At 39.3% G+C, this 17,294-nt stretch overlaps 1 protein-coding gene across 1 annotated transcript in view; it reads left to right on the top strand.

Annotated features, from left to right (window-relative positions):
- Positions 1–13,629, top strand: part of LOC121389127 (Y+L amino acid transporter 2-like) — a 49,672-nt gene extending 36,043 nt beyond the window's left edge. The window contains exons 6-10 of the mRNA XM_041520739.1: positions 1,087–1,190; positions 6,519–6,615; positions 8,474–8,623; positions 9,881–10,058; positions 13,565–13,629. Coding sequence (XP_041376673.1) covers positions 1,087–1,190; positions 6,519–6,615; positions 8,474–8,623; positions 9,881–10,058; positions 13,565–13,629 — 594 coding nt within the window. The remainder of the gene's footprint in view (positions 1–1,086; positions 1,191–6,518; positions 6,616–8,473; positions 8,624–9,880; positions 10,059–13,564) is intronic.
- The last annotated feature ends 3,665 nt before the right edge of the window (positions 13,630–17,294 follow it).

The following is a 17,294-nucleotide window of genomic DNA, read 5'->3' on the forward strand; positions in this document are numbered from 1 at the left end:
TTCGAATCAATTAATTAAAAAAATTATATTTTATAAACTATTCGCAGGTATGAACGTAATGCCTATCAGTATTGACATCAAGTGTGAGCGATGTGTGTTAATAAAACGCGGACCGGACCAGAACGCTTGATAAATATCGTATTCGTGTTTTTGTTGTTAGGTGAACGCAGTTTGGGACGTCGATGATAATAAATTATGTTTTACTTGTATTTTCTGGATTATAACATGAATATCTCTACAACCAATGTATTTCGTGTAATCGTCTTCGTTCCAGCCACCACGACTCGTATCTCAAAGGTTGTGGTATGTATTATCCTGACTGTGGGATGGTGCATATAAAAGATCCCTTGCTACTAATGGAAAATGTAGCGCGTTTCCACTCTAAGACTATATCTCAAAATTACCAAATGTTTGACATCCAATAGCTGATGATTAATAAATCAATGCGCTCTAGTGGTGTCGTTAAACAAAACAAACTTATGTTTTCTTGTAATGGTAATGTTTTGTAGTCTCTATCGATTTTTCTCTTTCAAAATTTCGCACGAACGATATATGTTTATTATTTCGTTCAACAACCAAAAGAAATTTGAAATAATTCAATCAAAGGTTTTATATATATATATATATATATATATATATATATATATATATAACAAAAAGACTCCCCCAACACCTCCCCAACCCCCCCCCCCCCCCAAAAAAAAAACAAAAAAACTACAAAAACAACCCCACCCAACAACAACAAAACCTAAGATGTGTATTTTGTTTTGGGGAATAAAACGGAAATCTTACTAGGGGTAAAAACTCGGAATAGTCCTTTTAACCAGTAAGATCTAATATCATTAAAATCGCAGACCCTAGTTTTAACCCGTAACAAAATGGACACTAAGTTTAGTTACATCTGTAACACATTTGAATAAAGTCACAACAGAGTGAAACAATAAAATGTAATTATAGTATGATTTCAGTTATGAAAAACGGTTATAATCGTGGAAAATATGCCTTAGTACTTAAAAACTAGGGTGTGTCACTTTAATAAACTGATTTCAAATGACACCAATCCACTCATGTAGTATTTTGTTTCAGACATTTGCGAACCGGACGCTTGGTGTCATGTCGTGGATCATGCCGATATTCGTAGCGTTCTCAACGTTTGGTGGACTGAACGGAGCTATTTTCACATCATCCAGGTAATATGTCTGGTAGGCAGACGATCTTCCAGGACGTCATTTTACGAAGCGATCTTAGCGTTAAAGCCGCACACCTTAGTTCTATCCAGCGAAAATAAATTATAATTTGGTTAATCTACAAACCTGTAACACACTTAGATCACGTTTTTATCAAATGGAGTGAAAAAGCAGGTTTTATATCGATAAAACAAACCGAACCAAAATGATAACGGTCACGTGGTATACCAACGTCTGTGACATTGAAATGGAAATATCCCGTCTAAAAATAGATTAGACCTTGTCTGCTCAACGGTTTTTTCTCAAACGTGCGCCCGTTTTTCAGAAATAGGAAAAATACATTTTGTGGTATTACAAACACCAGGATTACCAGGATTACCAAAAAACACTTCAGGTGAATGGAAATGTATATTCTAAATAATAAACGGTAAGTAAAGTGCAATTTTATTTGTGAAAAAATGGGTTTAATAGCGAAAAACAACGCCGTAATGGTTAACAACTAGCCGTAACTAGGGTGTGTCCCTTTAAAGGAGACGGACACCAAAAGACATGTAGTGTGTAATGGATTAAGTTAGCGTCAAAGACCACATTACTCGAACGCACGGCTCGCTGCCAAATCACCGGTCAGCTGCGCGTCTTAGGTTTGGGGTAAAAACAGAAGTGGGCGGGATTATGCATAGATCTGAACGAAAGCGAGGCAATATGTCATCGGTGAGAGTTATCAAGCAATACCGGTACACGTGTTGATTCTTTGGTTGTGCCTTTTAGTCGTCTTTTTTTTTTTTTTTGTCTCCAGGTTTATCGGAAATTTAATTTACAAGATAATTAGTGTTATTATATACTGTCGACGTAATTATATGATGGTTAACTGCGCAGTGTTTAACGGCAACAGTAATAGCAATGTATCCCAAGAAACGACCAAAATCGTGGTTTCGATTTCCAAAAAAAACGAAAGTTGTTTTAAAACATGGACGCATTATTGTCGTCGAACTCCAACTAAATACAGCAGGTTATTGTACATTTACTATGTGAAAATTAAAACAAGTATGTACTTAAGATATACATTAAATAAAGTTATTGCAATTTGTTCACATACGAATATTTAAACTTCACATTTATTTACCTATAATTACCAAATTAATTTTCACCGACAGCCCATAACGACTCCATACTAACGTCTCTTGATCTCGTTGGTCTGTTAACCTCATAACAAAACAGCTTCAAAACGTGAATTATTACGTTAGTTAACAATGTTTATCGTCAGTTCAGTATATTGTCATTCAAATTAAAATGCTAACACTTTGGCAGGAACAACATACGTACTCTGGCCAGAAGGAATGATGGTTAATTAGTTTTAAAGCTAATGTCGATTATTAAAGCATAATAAAATTGTACTTTGCAATGCTTTCTGTATGTCATATTAAAAATACTCTACACCAAATGATCGTTTACCTACCCTGGGTTTCTGCCAGAGAGTGCGGAGGGTAAACTTACATGTATGTACTAAAAAATCTCAGAAATTAATGGATATATATATAATGTTTTATTTTTTCGATAGATTATAGTAACATAATTGCTACTTAAAATTTGTAAAAGTGCATGAAATAAAATGTCCAATAAAAAAACATTTCAAACCTAAAACTACCCAATATACTTCTTTGAATATATTTAGTTTTTACAGGCCCGTAGGAACGACTTTAGGAGGTGGTGGTGGTGGTGGTGGGGGGGGGGGGGGGGGGGGGGCACTGACGGACCGGGTATAAACTCTACATCAGATTTTGGTTACAATGCTGAAAAAGCCACTGATGTGGGTAAGATTAACAACCAAGATACACAATCTCGCAGCCAAGAGACACAACCTAGCAGACACGAGATACAATATCACAGCCAAGGGACATAACCTTACAACCAAGGGACACAATCTGGCAGCCAAGGGACACAACCTGGCAGCCAAGGGACGCAACCTGGCAGCCAAGGGACGCAACCACGCAGCCAAGCTACACACCCTGGCAACCAAGGGACACAACCTAGCAACCAAGGTACACAATCTGACAGCCACGGTACATATCCTGGCAGCCAAGGGACACAAACTAGCAGCCAAGGGACGCAATCTGACAGCCAATGTACACATCCTGGCAGCCAAGGGACACAACCTGGCAGCCAAGGGACGCAATCTGACAGCCAATGTACACATCCTGGCAGCCAAGTGACAAAACCTGGCAGCCAATGTACACATCATGGCAGCCAAGGGACACAACCTGGCAGCCAAGGTACACATCCTGGCAACAAAGGGACACATCCTGACAACCAAGGGACACAACCTGACAGCCAAGGTACATATCCTGGCAACCAAGGGACACAACCTAACAACCAAGGTACACAATCTGACAGCCAAGGTACATATCCTGGCAAGCAAGGGACACATCCTGGCAGCTAAGGGACACAACCTGGCAGCCAAGGGACGCAATCTGACAGCCAAGGTACACATCCTGGCAACCAAGGGACACATCCTGACAACCAAGGGACACAACCTGACAGCCAAGGTACATATCCTGGCAACCAAGGGACACAACCTGACAACCAAGGTACACAATCTGACAGCCAAGGTACATATCCTGGCAACCAAGGGACACATCCTGGCAGCTAAGGGACACAACCTGGCAGCCAAGGGACGCAATCTGACAGCCAATGTACACATTCTGGCAACCAAGGGACACATCCTGGCAACCAAGGTACACAATCTGACAGCCAAGGTACACATCCTGGCAACCAAGGGACGCAACCTGACAGCCACGGTACACATCATGGCAGCCAAGGGACCAAGGGACGCAACCTGACAGCCACGGTACACATCCTGGCAGCCAATGTACACATCATGGCAGCCAAGGGACACAACCTGGCAGCTAAGGGACGCAACCTGACAGCCACGGTACACATCCTGGCAGCCAATGTACACATCATGGCAGCCAAGGGACACAACCTGGCAGCTAAGGGACGCAATCTGACAGCCAAGGTAACCATCCTGGCAGCCAATGTACACATCCTGGCAGCCAAGGGACACAACCTGGCAACCAAGCTGCACATCCTGGCAACCAAGGGACACAACCTGGCAACCCAGGGACACATCCTGGCAACCAAGGGACGCAATCTGACATCCAAGTGACATCCTGGCAAGGTGGCATCCAACCAAGGGACACATCCTGGTATGCACAGCCAAGATACATATCCTGGCAAGCAAGGTACCCATCCTGGCAACCAAGGGACACATCCTGGTAGCCAAGGGACGCAATCTGACAGCCAAGGTACACATCCTGGCAGTCAATGTACTCATCCTGGCAGCCAAGGTACACATCCTGACAGCCACGGTACACATCCTGGCAGCCAATGTACACATCCTGGCAGATAAGGGACACAACCTGGCAACCAAGCTACACATCCTGGCAACCAAGGGACACATCCTGGCAACCAAGGGACACATCCTGGCAACCAAGGGACGCAATCTGACAACCAAGGGACACATCCTGGCAGCCAATGTACACATCCTGGCAAGCAAGGTACACATCCTGGCAACCAAGGGACACATCCTGGTAGCCAAGGGACGTAATCTGACAGCCAAGGTACACATCCTGGCAGTCAATGTACACATCATGGCAGCCAAGGGACACGACCTTGCAACCAAGGTACACATCCTGGCAACCAAGGGACATATCCTGGCAGCCAAGGGACACAACCTGGCAGCCAAGTGACACAATCTGACAGCCAAGGTACACATCCTGGCAACCAAGGGACACATCCTGACAACCAATGTACACATCCTGGCAACCAAGGGACATATCCTGGCAGCCAAGGGACGCAATCTGACAGCCACGGTACACATCCTGGCAGCCAATGTACACATCCTGGCAGATAAGGGACACAACCTGGCAACCAAGCTACACATCCTGGCAACCAAGGGACACAACCTGGCAACCAAGGGACACATCCTGGCAACCAAGGGACGCAATCTGACAACCAAGGGACACATCCTGGCAGCCAATGTACACATCCTGGCAAGCAAGGTACACATCCTGGCAACCAAGGGACACATCCTGGTAGCCAAGGGACGTAATTTGACAGCCAAGGTACACATCCTGGCAGTCAATGTACACATCATGGCAGCCAAGGGACACAACCTGGCAGCCAAGGGACACATCCTGGCAACCAAGGGACACAACCTGACAACGAAGGTACACAATCTGACAGCCAAGGTACACATCCTGGCAACCAAGGGACACATCCTGGCAGCCAAGATACACAACCTGTCAGCCAAGTTACATATCCTGACAACCAAGGGACACAATCTGGCAGCCAATGGACACATCTTGGCAACCAAGGGACACAACCTGGCAGCCAAGGGACACATCCTGGCAATCAAGGGACACAACCTGGCAACCAAGGGATATAACCTGGCAGCCAAGGGACACAATCTGACAGCCAAGGGACACAACCTGACAGCCAAGGGACACAACCTGGTAACCAAGGGACACAACGTGGAAGCCAAGGCACACAATCCGGCATCCACGTGACACAACCTGGCAGCCGCGTGACACAAGCTGACGGCTAAGGGACGCACCTGGCAGCCGCGTGACACAACCTGGTAGCCGTGTGCAATCTGGCAGCCAAGGGACAAAACCTAACAGCGAAGGGACGCAACCTGGCAACCAAGGGACACAACTTGGTAGCCAAGGGACACAACCTGTCAGCCAAGAGACACAATCTGACAGCCAAGGGATAGAACCTGACAGCCAAGAGACATAACCTAGATATGTAGTGTATGTATGTCTAATGGGGTTTTTATCTTCTGTTTTTTTTTATATTATAAATTTGAAGAATCGGCTTGATGATACTCTGTCATAGTTTTCTTTCTATTTATGCAAACGAATGATCTGTTAAATTATAATTAATGTTGTCTTAAATACGTGTGTATGTTTTAAAACCATAGCATTGCCATCGATAAGCGGAGATAAGGTGAGCAAAAAGATCTCATTGGTTGAGTGGCGGCCATATTCGATTTGTGGAACAGGACAAAAAAAACACAACACCCTCTTATGCTAAAGAGACAGGTAATCAAACTAACAGATTAATTATGTGTAATTATATTAACATGATTAATTGTTCAACACGTATTTAAACATATATATAGTACAGTGCCAAAACACCACCACCACCAAGTATGTCTAATATTATCTAGAATACATGATAAATGTGTATTAAGTAATCGTGATGGTTCCATTTTAATGTTTTTGATTTAAATTTATGTTTTTTTGTGAGTGTGTTTTTTTTAAATTCTAGATTATTCTTCGTTGGAGCGCGTGCTGGTCATCTGCCTGGTTTCCTAGCAACTATTAACATGAAATTCATGACGCCACTTCCATCATTATTATTTGGGGTAGGTGTCTGGCCTACGTTTTTACTCCTTTCTGTCAAATTAATATAAATTCTTAAAATATATATTATGAGTCACGAAGTGTTATCTTTCATACGTTTCAGGAAAGGTTTCAGATGCAAATTGCTGTCTAGACGCGAACGTGTGTATTGAACGTATTGTAGTAATGGGTTTACTGTTTTCTTCATAATATTTGATTAAGTCGCATTATTGTTCCTTGTAAAGAAATGTCCACCCATTAGGAACATGAATATGATATAAGCGTCTTAATGAAGCATCAAAGATTTCAGTGAGAAAATGACTATTTACTCAAAGATGATTCTAATATAATAAAATATAAACTTTAAAGGGACATTCCTGAGTTTTCTGCATTGTAAGATGTTTCCAACTAATAAATTTTTCTACGATTAAACTTACATATTAAATATATTTTCTTGTTTAGAATATGATTATCTGTATATTCAAGGTGTTTCTGGTCGTCTTAATATTTGTAAGGAGCCCAAACTGGATTGTGTCTTCTAATAATTTCGTATGTACGAAAAAAATTATTTGATGAAATAAAATGTTAGAACGATCAGAAACACATTTAAAGGGACATTCCTGAGTTTGCTGCATTGTAAGATGTTTCCGACTAATAAAATATTTCTACGATTAAACTTACATATTAAATATATTTTCTTGTTTAGAATATCAGTGTCTGTATATTCAAAATGTTTCTGGTCGTCTTGATATTTGTAAGAAGCCCAAACTGGATTTTACGAAAAAAAAAACTTTTTAGGAAATAAAATGAAATTTAACCTAGTACAAATATTAGAACGACAGAAACACGTTTAATATATACCCACTAATATTTTTTCTGAAAAATATATTTGATATGTAATTACAATCGTTATAAAGTCTCCGTTCGTCGATAATATCTTAAAAATTGCAGCAAACTCAGGAATGTCCCTTTAATATACAGCCACTAATATTGTATGCAGAAAAATATATTTGATGGAATGTCCCTTTAACATCAGAGGTTGACTCCCCCCATCTTAAAAAAACTACCGTTTGTAATACTTTGGCACGAACTATTTTCATAATTGTTATTTGGTTTTAGGATGCGCAATGTCCTTAATCCTAATCTAACAATATGTCTAGTTATTGTGGTTGTTGTTTTGTTTTTCAGTGGGCATTGTCACTAATCCTAACCCTCTGTCTTAAAACAATTAATTAATCATTTAGAAAACAACAACAAAACAAAAGCAACAAACAAAACACACAACAAAACAAAACGAAATAAAATAAACAAAACAAGTAACCAGCAAACAACGTGTTTGGTTTTGATAACAATATGTCTAACTGTCATTTCATTCATTTCAACTTAGTTTCGTGCTTATATCCAATTAAGGTTCAATCACGCTGTCCTGGGCACACACCTTAGCTATCTAGGCTGTCTGTCCAGGACAGCGGGTTAGTTATTAGTTGGTTAGTGGTTAGTGAGAGAGAAGAGGGTGTAGTGGTCTTACACCTACCCATTGAGCCCTTAAGAACTCGCTCTGGGTTGGAGCCGGTAGTAGGCTGCGAACCCTGTACCTACCAGCCTGTAGCCCGATGGCTTAAACATTGCGCCACTGAGGCCGGTTCTAATTGTCATGGTTTTTATTTTGTTTGTCAGTGCGCAGTGTCGCTAATTCTAACTGGTCTTTAATCATTTAAAACAAAAGTAAAAAATAGAAAAAACCCAACCAACCAAACAAACAAAAAAGCAAAACCCCCAAAACCCAACAAACAAACAAACAAATAAAACAGTAAACTACATGTACGTTTTGATAATTTTGGGCGGACTATTTTCATGGTTGCTTTTTTTTTGTTTTTTCAGTGCGTAATGTCTCTGGTATACGTCTGCGCCAGTGATGTCTACGCGCTCATTACGTACGGTGCGTTCGTGGAATCGGTGTTCATCGCCATGTCAGTGGCAGGCCTCCTCTATCTCAGATACACCAGACCCGACATGAAGCGACCAATCAAGGTAACCTTTTTTACTCTTCTAAACGTCGTGGCACTGCTAACCGCCCTCGGTGGCGCAGTGGTTAAGCCATCGGACTACAGGCTGGTAGGTACAGGGTTCCCAGCTCGGTACCGGCTCCAACCCAGAGCGAGTTCTTAAGGGCTCAATGGGTAGGTGTAAGGCCGCTACACCCTCTTCTTTCTCACTAACCACTAACCAAATAACAACTAACCCACTGTCCTGGACAGACAACCCAAATAGCTGAGGTGTGTGCCCAGGACAGCGTGCTTGAACCTTAATTGGATATAAGCACGAACATAAGTTGAAATGAAATGAAATGGCACTGCTAGGGTTGGTGGGGTAGGAGAAGCCAATACAATACAATACAATACAATACAATACAATCTTTATTGCAACCACTGTATGAGTACACTGGGACAAATTTCCATTTGGTTGGCTTTGGTGGTTTTGTTTTTGTGTTTTGTTTGTTTGTTGTTGTTTTTTTGTCAATCGTTGGGTTTTTTGGAACAGTATTCACATCGACTTAAAATAAAACTTAAGAAACTTGGCCCTATCCCACGAGTCTGCCTTCCACCCTCACCCTCAAATTTGATAATGTTAACGTATACATGCATTTATACACAGCACATGTAATAATTCGTGGTCTTTTAGTTTGAAGTTCAATTGTGTTTTTATCAGTTTTGTTACAAACAACAGACTTAAAGGGACATTCCTGAGTTTGCTGCAATTTTTAAGATGTTATTAACTAACAGAGACTTTTTAGCGACTGTAATTACATATCAAATGTATTTTTCTGCATAAAATATTAGTGACTGTATATTAAACGTGTTTCTGATCGTGCTAATATTTGTACTATGTTAAATTTCATTTTATTTCCTAAAATATATTTTGTTCGTACGTACTAAATTATTTGAAGACAAAATCCAGTTTGGACTTCTTACAAATATTAAGACGACCAGAAACACATTGAATATACAGAGACTGATATTCTAAACAAGAAAATATATTTGATATGTAAGTTTAATTGTAGAAATGTTTTATCAGTCGGAAACATCTTGCAATGCAGCATAGTCAGGAATGTCCCTGTAACAGTCTGTATTTACACTCTTCAGTGAGTTGAATACACATGTGCATATTAATTCGATTCAGTATAAGTTTTATTCTCAACTGATACTATATTGGCCAGATGCAGACACAGCCTTTGCATCGGTGTGTTTTGGGCCTAATCGTTTATTATGATTGTTTATACATTTTCAGGTAAACATAGCTTTCCCAGTGTTTTTTCTGATCGTGTGCGTGTTTCTACTCATAACTCCACTGGCCTCCAGTCCTATGTCATGCTTCATTGGTCTCGTCATGATAGCCACAGGGGTACCGGTCTACCTTGTCACAGTTTTGTGGAAGAAGAAACCACAACGTTTTCTGCTAGCAATAGGTAATCACATAATTCGAGTATTTAAAAAAAAAAAAGAAGCGCTTTTTTACCTTTTTCTTCTTGTTTGTTTTTGTGTAATGACACCATCAAAGCACGTTGTATAACGAACTGACTTTTGGATGTCACGCATTTTGGTCATTCTGAGGAGGTAAGTTTGAGTCTTCATAGGAAACTCGCTACAGTTTTCCATCAAAGACAAGGAAAGAAAGAAAGAAAGAAAGAAAGAAATGTTTTATTTAACGACGCACTCAACACATTTTATTTACGGTTATATGGCGTCAAACATATGGTGAAGGACCACACAGATAATGAGACAGGAAACCCGCTGTCGCCACTTCAGGGGCTACTCTTTTCGATTAACAGCAAGGGATCTTTTATATGCACCATCCCACAGATAGGACAGTACATACCACGGCCTTTGTTACACCAGTTGTGGAGCACTGGCTGGAACGAGAAATATCCCAATGGGTCCACCGATGGGATCGATCCTAGACCGACCGCGCATCAAGCGAACGCTTTACCACTGGGCTACATCCCGTCCCTATCGGAGACAAGGGGATGTTTGTGTAAATTTTCCCACATACGGGACAGCACTGGTTTTCAGTTTTTCTTGTGACTCATGTCCACATCCCACTCCTCGTCTCTCCAACCGTGACGTATGCTTGTTTCTTGTTTTACCCCCGTCCCAGGTTTGGGATCGATTCCCGTCAGTGCACTGGCTGGAACGAGAAATAGCCCAATGGACCCACCGACGGAGATCGATCCCAGACCGACCGCCGGCTCCTCTGTCCAGGACAGACAAGGAGTGGGGTGGGTGGGATAGGGGACCGCCTGCGCTGGCAGGTGTGAGAGAGCACCAGCAGCCCGACCGGATTCGGTAACAGGCGGATGGCCGGTTTGGGTGCTATGAAATTTTGAATGTCCCGTATGATTAATGACAAAGGGAAAATGGTGCGCAATTTTAATGAAGGAAATTAGGCGCATGTTTGAATGGTCCGTCGAAAGATAAAGGAGGAAGACTGTGCAGTCCATCATGTCATCATATTGCTGTACACCTCGCCATCCTAGTGCCTATCGCTCCAATCGCCTTCCTTTTCGCCATGAGCGTTTGCTGAGGGTATAGTCCGACCACTTCTGGCAATGTTAAGTGGTACCTGCAACCGCCTACGATATTCCTTTACCATCGGGTCGAACATTTCGATCGCTGTATATATCACATTTCACATATAATATTGATTTATTTAGTACTGGCATGTTTTTTTTCTTCTTCTATGTACAAAACCAAAAAAACAAACAATTGTCTGTATAAATATCAAGTGGTCGGCGCGGTCAAATCTAATGACGACGTATGTAATTCTCTGGATTTCTTGGGCGGAATGTAGCTCAATGACAGAGCGCTCGCCTCAGCTGAGATGGATCGCAGGATCGATCGTCATCAGTGGACACGAAATTTTTTCCCGTCCCAAACAGTGCCCCACGAATGTTACACCAAAAGGTCGTGGTATGTACTGTCCTGTTTATGAGTAAACTCTCGCCTGATGTACAATGGGTCGTACGATCAATCGGACACTCTGGATTCAAGTTATGGCTGGAACGAGAAATAACCCAGTGGGGCTACCAACGGGGATCGATCCTAAACCGACCGCGCATCATTTTACGAAGCGATCTCAGCGCTAAGTTCATGACCACCTTATGTATTTAAGGTGATCTTAGCGCTAAGAAAAACGGGATCCTGTATCAAAGAAATTCTCGCTCCAGCCAGTGCACCACGACTGGTGTAACAAAGGCCGTGGTATGTGATATCCTGTCTATGTGATGGTGTATATATAAGATCCCTTGATGCTAATCGAAAAGAGTAGCCCATGAAGTGGCGACAGCGAGTTTCCTCTCCCAATATCTGTGTGGTCCTTAACCACATGTCCGACGCCATATAACCATAAATACAATGTGTTGAGTGTGTCGTTAAATAAAACATTTTCTGTACCATAGAAAATGTTTTTAGTTTAAAACTGTGATCGTTTGTTTTCGCGGTGCGGGTGCGTGTACCGAAAACCGAGCTATGCAGTCTGTTTCGACCCTTTCTGTCAATTTCCTCCGACTCTGTCTTCTGAGCTGTCCACACCATCGCCTACCTGTCTCAACTTCCTCCACGGGTGCAGTCTCTGTGTATATTCCTGCACCCACCTGACATCCTCGTCCTCTGCCGCTAATATAGCTGGTCTGACCCACGGCACTAACTAACGACCGCCGGTAGTAGGGTGCATAGTAGGTGGTTACAAGTGCCTCTTAACAATGCCAGAAGTAACTACTGAACACTCCCCGAAGTGGTCAGACTAAGCCCACAGCTAAAAGCTGATGGGGAACAGGTGTGTGGCACAGATAGCCACAAGAGACAAGCACTTGTCGCGGTTGGAGAGACAAGGACTGGGATGTGGAGGTGGACAGCGAAAGAAGTTGAAAGATAGGAGGAGTTGCCAGATCGGGAAGAAATGAGATGGAATTCAAAGAAGAGAAAGGAAAGGGGGCACTGAGATAAAAAAAACAAAAAGGAAAAAAAAGAAAAGAAAACCGAGCTATGCATGTGAAAACACTGCTATTGATAACCATGTGAGGGTTTTTTTTGTGGGTTTTTTTTTTCGTTTTTTTTAATCTGTCCGTTTTCAAAGAAACAAACAAAAAGAAAATTAAAAAGAAAAGAAATGAAAAGAAAAAAGATGGTATTTTATATATTTTAGTTAACTTTCTCATTCTCTCTCTCATTCTCATATAGTATTATGTACTTTCATTTACTCTAGAGACTTGTTAAAATCCAGGTCCTTGTGAATGTATCATTTTAATTAGTTCTGCCTGTAAAGTAGTAACTACACTGTGTGTATAATTACTATAACAACCCATGTCTTCTCTCTTTGCATGGGTTGGCATTTGTCAACAAGGGAATGGTCAAGAAAAAAGATAAACAGTTATATAAAAGAATGTTGCTAAACTTTGTAAAGTTAAAGGGACGCTTTAACAAGGTGATGACTACTGCCGTAAAGTTCCGTGTGTTACGAAAAAAACAAATCTCCTGTTTTGGTACTGATTAAGTGCATATTGTCACAGACCACTGACCTATTTAATGGTCTAACAAAGTATTGCCTGAACAAAAATAATTTGATTTGTCCCTAAATGTACTTTATTCAACCATCTTTATAAACACCATACTCCATTTATTAATATTTTGTAAAAATAATTGAATTATGGCAATGGTCCATAATTCAAAAACTATAATTGCCGAGAGGATTGACATGGATTTCACTCCATCATGGTTCAGTTACGGTGATGCAATAGCTAGATTTGGTTTCCAACAATTAATGTAATTTCTATTTATTGTCCATTTTTAGAGAAATAAGGTCCTTAAATCTGTGACAGTATGCCTTTAAAAGCGTGTGTACATCACGCTCGTTATAAAAATAATGTTTTATCACACATTGTGCCATAATCTAATATTCATGTAATTTTTGTTTCAGAACAATTTACAATTTTTGTACAGAAGTTATTCTTCGCCGCAAGAGAAGAAATGAAGGAAGATTGATTTAAAAAAAGAAGAATATATTTATATAGTTTTACCAACAGTGACTTACTTCCAAAATGTCTGTAACTTGAATAATTAAACTTGTACACCACGAACAGTTCGAAACTACGTAGACGTTTACAAGAGATTGCAACTTAAAGTCAATATGTTTTAATTAAGCTGTAATCGTTTATAGACAATAATACAGCAAGCTATCTAATTTCAAAGTACAAAATAGCAAAGTTGAAAAGAGAAAAGTTGAAAACAATAGTGTAAATTAAGCATATTCAATGTAGAAATGTGAAAGAATAGAATAGATGTTTAACGACAGCCCAGCACGAAACATACATCGGCTATTGGGTGTCAAACTATGGTAAATCCAAAACAGTAAGTAATGATCAACATTAATATAAAAATACAATAGTTCAATAAAACCACAGTGTAAAGAACTGTGCGAAAACTACAAACATCACAGACAGGTAATATTAAATTCTACAATAAAAGTCAGTATCACGTAGAAATTGTAATATATGTTCTGGATGGAATCGAAATTATTTTATCACATTTCTTTGACCAAAAATATATTTTCTACTTTCTTTGAGATGCGAAATTTGAAAGAACATTTCTGAATAGCAAAGATCAAGATAGCGATAATCATACGCGTACGAGATTGGGGGGTGGGGGTCGAGGTGGGGGTGAGGGCGGTCAACTCGTCAAATTTGGACAAAACGTTAGGGATATTCAGGCAAATTTATCTGACCTGAAACGTTTTTGCTGCGTATTTCCATTATTCTATCAACAAGATTAGTTGCAATGCCTGTAAAACTGCGTTGTGATTCGTTTGCAACCCTTTATAGCTGTTTGGCAGTACTGCTAATATGAATACATGACTAAATTCAAGTAAACATCAACCTGCCTTCCCACCCCCTAGAAAAATGGGAGCCCGTATATTATATCTATGAGGATAACTAAACTTCTGATACTGTGTACTTTCTTTTATTTAATATTTTTTTCAAGAGCTAGTATATTAATTGTTTATGTCGTTAACAATGTTTATTGCTGATCCTGCTGGATTTTCTGAAGATAAAATTGATTGTATCTAGGATGTTTTGCTGTATTTTTTCAACCTCAAAGAAATAGTTTTAAAATAAGTATACTTATTTAGTGATATATGCACCGTATTACTTATTGTGCTATCGATATCATCACTGTTTATACAGTGATTCATGAGTTACCTGGATCCATCACATCTGTATATTTCCTTTGAGGTCTGTCCTGTGCACAAGTTTTTGTTTTCTAAGTACGTCTGGTGAGTGGCAGTCCTCCTATCCCCGGTGGAGGGGGGCTGAAACATCCTGTTACGGATACCCAGGGCAATGGCGGTCCTCCAGTCCTTTAGTACGAGCACCTGACAGTGGATCATGGAAGCATGTGTGTGTGTGTACATCAAGCTCGTTATAAAAATAATGTTGTATCACACACTGCGCCATAATCTAATATTCTTGTAATTGTGAGTGGCAGTCCTCTTATCCCCGGTGCAGTAGGGCTGAAACATCCTGTTACGGATACTCAGGGTAATGGCGGTCCTCACTACTTTGCCTAAAATTCTTCGTCGGTTTTAACGTCACATGTTCTTGTGTCACTCTGTTGTAACTTTACCCAAATGTGTTACAGGTTTGTAGATTAACAACATTTAGACTCCATTGTCATGGGTTAAAACTAGAGTCCAACCACAAATGGTTGTGTCTCATCCTTATCCATTTTGTGAAATCCTTATTCTACCTCATGCGTTTTGTACTAATGATTTTATGTGAAATTATTATTCTGCCTCTAGTGCTTTTGTCTCAAATGATTTTATAAAAAATCATTATGCTATCTCAAATGTCTTGTCTAAGATAGTTATATACAAATATTTAATCTCCTAATAGTATACGAATTTTGTTTATACAAATAATTTGCCTTAAAGGGACATTCCTGAGTTTGCTGCAATTTTTAAGATGTTATCGACTAACAGAGACTTTTTAACGATTGTAATTACATATCAAATGTATTTTGTGGCATAAAATATTAGTGGCTGTATATTAAACGTGTTTTTGATCGTTCTAATATTTGTAATAAGGTTAAATTTTATTTTGTTTCCTAGAATACTTGTTTTTCATACGTACGAAATTATTTGAAGACAAAATCCAGATTGGGCTTCTTACAAATATTAAGACGACCAGAAACACGTTGAATATACAGACACTGATATCCTAAACAAGAAAATAAATATAATATGTAAGTTTAATCGTAGAAATATTGTATTAGTCGGAAACATCTTACAATGCAGCAAACTCAGGAATGTCACTTTAAATCAAAGCAGCTGTATTTTGACAGCGATTATAATGTGCATGTTGTAGAGTTCTGTGTGAATACGATTTGGACTCGGTGCTGTACATCGGTGCCGTTTTAATTATTGTATCATTGACAATCGGGCGATATTGTTTTTGATGTTGTTCCTTGTTTTAAATAGAATAGTTTAGTTGACATGAAGTCTTTTTATACCTCCCCTACTATGACTTATGTACTTCTAAAAATACTTATCTATTTTATTACTATGATTCTTTAAAGGGACATTCCTGAATTTGCTGCATTGTAAGATGTTTCCGACTACTAAAATAGTTCTACGATTAAACTTACATATTAAATATTTTTTCTTGTTTAGAACATCAGTGTCTGTATGTTCAACGTGTTTCTGGTCGTTTTAATATTTGTAAAAATCCCAAACCGGATTTTGTCTTAGGAAATAAAATGAAATTTAACCTAGTACAAATATTATAACGATCAGAAACACTTTTAATATATAGAAACTAATATTTTATGCAGAAACATATATTTGATATATAATTACAATCGTTAAAAAGTCTTCTTTAGTCGATAACATCTTAAAAATTGCAGCAAGCTCAGGGATGTCCCTTTAAACTTTCTGTACATTGTATGAAACTGAATAAAGGATCGGTCTGTCTTTCTGTCTGTTTGTCTGTCATGTATTATATACTAGTACTGATTACGATGGATTTGTCGAATATTTTACGGAGTGATATGAATATTATCGATCTTATATATTACCAAAGATGAAGATATTTCCGTCAGCAAACTTTAGCAAAATATTGTTTTCTTAAAGGGACATTCCTGAGATTGCTGCACGTTTTAGGATGTTGTCGACTAACAGAGACTTTAACGATTGTAATTACATATCAAATATATTTTTCTGCATAAAATATTAGTCGCTGTATATTAAACGTGTTTCTGATCGTTCTAATATTTGTACTAGGTTAAATTTCATTTTATTTCCAAAAATAGAATTATTTCGTACGTACGAAATTATTTGAAGACAACATCCAGTTTGGGCTTCTTATAAATATTAAGACGACCAGTAAAGCATTGAATATACAGATACTGATGTTCTAAACGAGGAAATAATTTATATTTAATATGTAAGTTTAATCGTAGAAATATTTTATTAGTTGGAAAGTGACAGTCCTGAGGTTACAACTATTGTAAAATGTTTCCGACCAATAAAGTATTTTTGATGACGTAACATACAGATTAAATACATTTTCTTATTTATAATATCAGTGTCTGTATTTACAAGGTGTTTGTTGTTCTCCTAATGCTTGTGGTTGCCCAAACCGGATTTTAACGGG

The sequence above is a fragment of the Gigantopelta aegis genome, chromosome 14 (assembly GCF_016097555.1).
Source record: "Gigantopelta aegis isolate Gae_Host chromosome 14, Gae_host_genome, whole genome shotgun sequence".
NCBI lineage: Eukaryota > Metazoa > Mollusca > Gastropoda > Neomphalida > Peltospiridae > Gigantopelta > Gigantopelta aegis.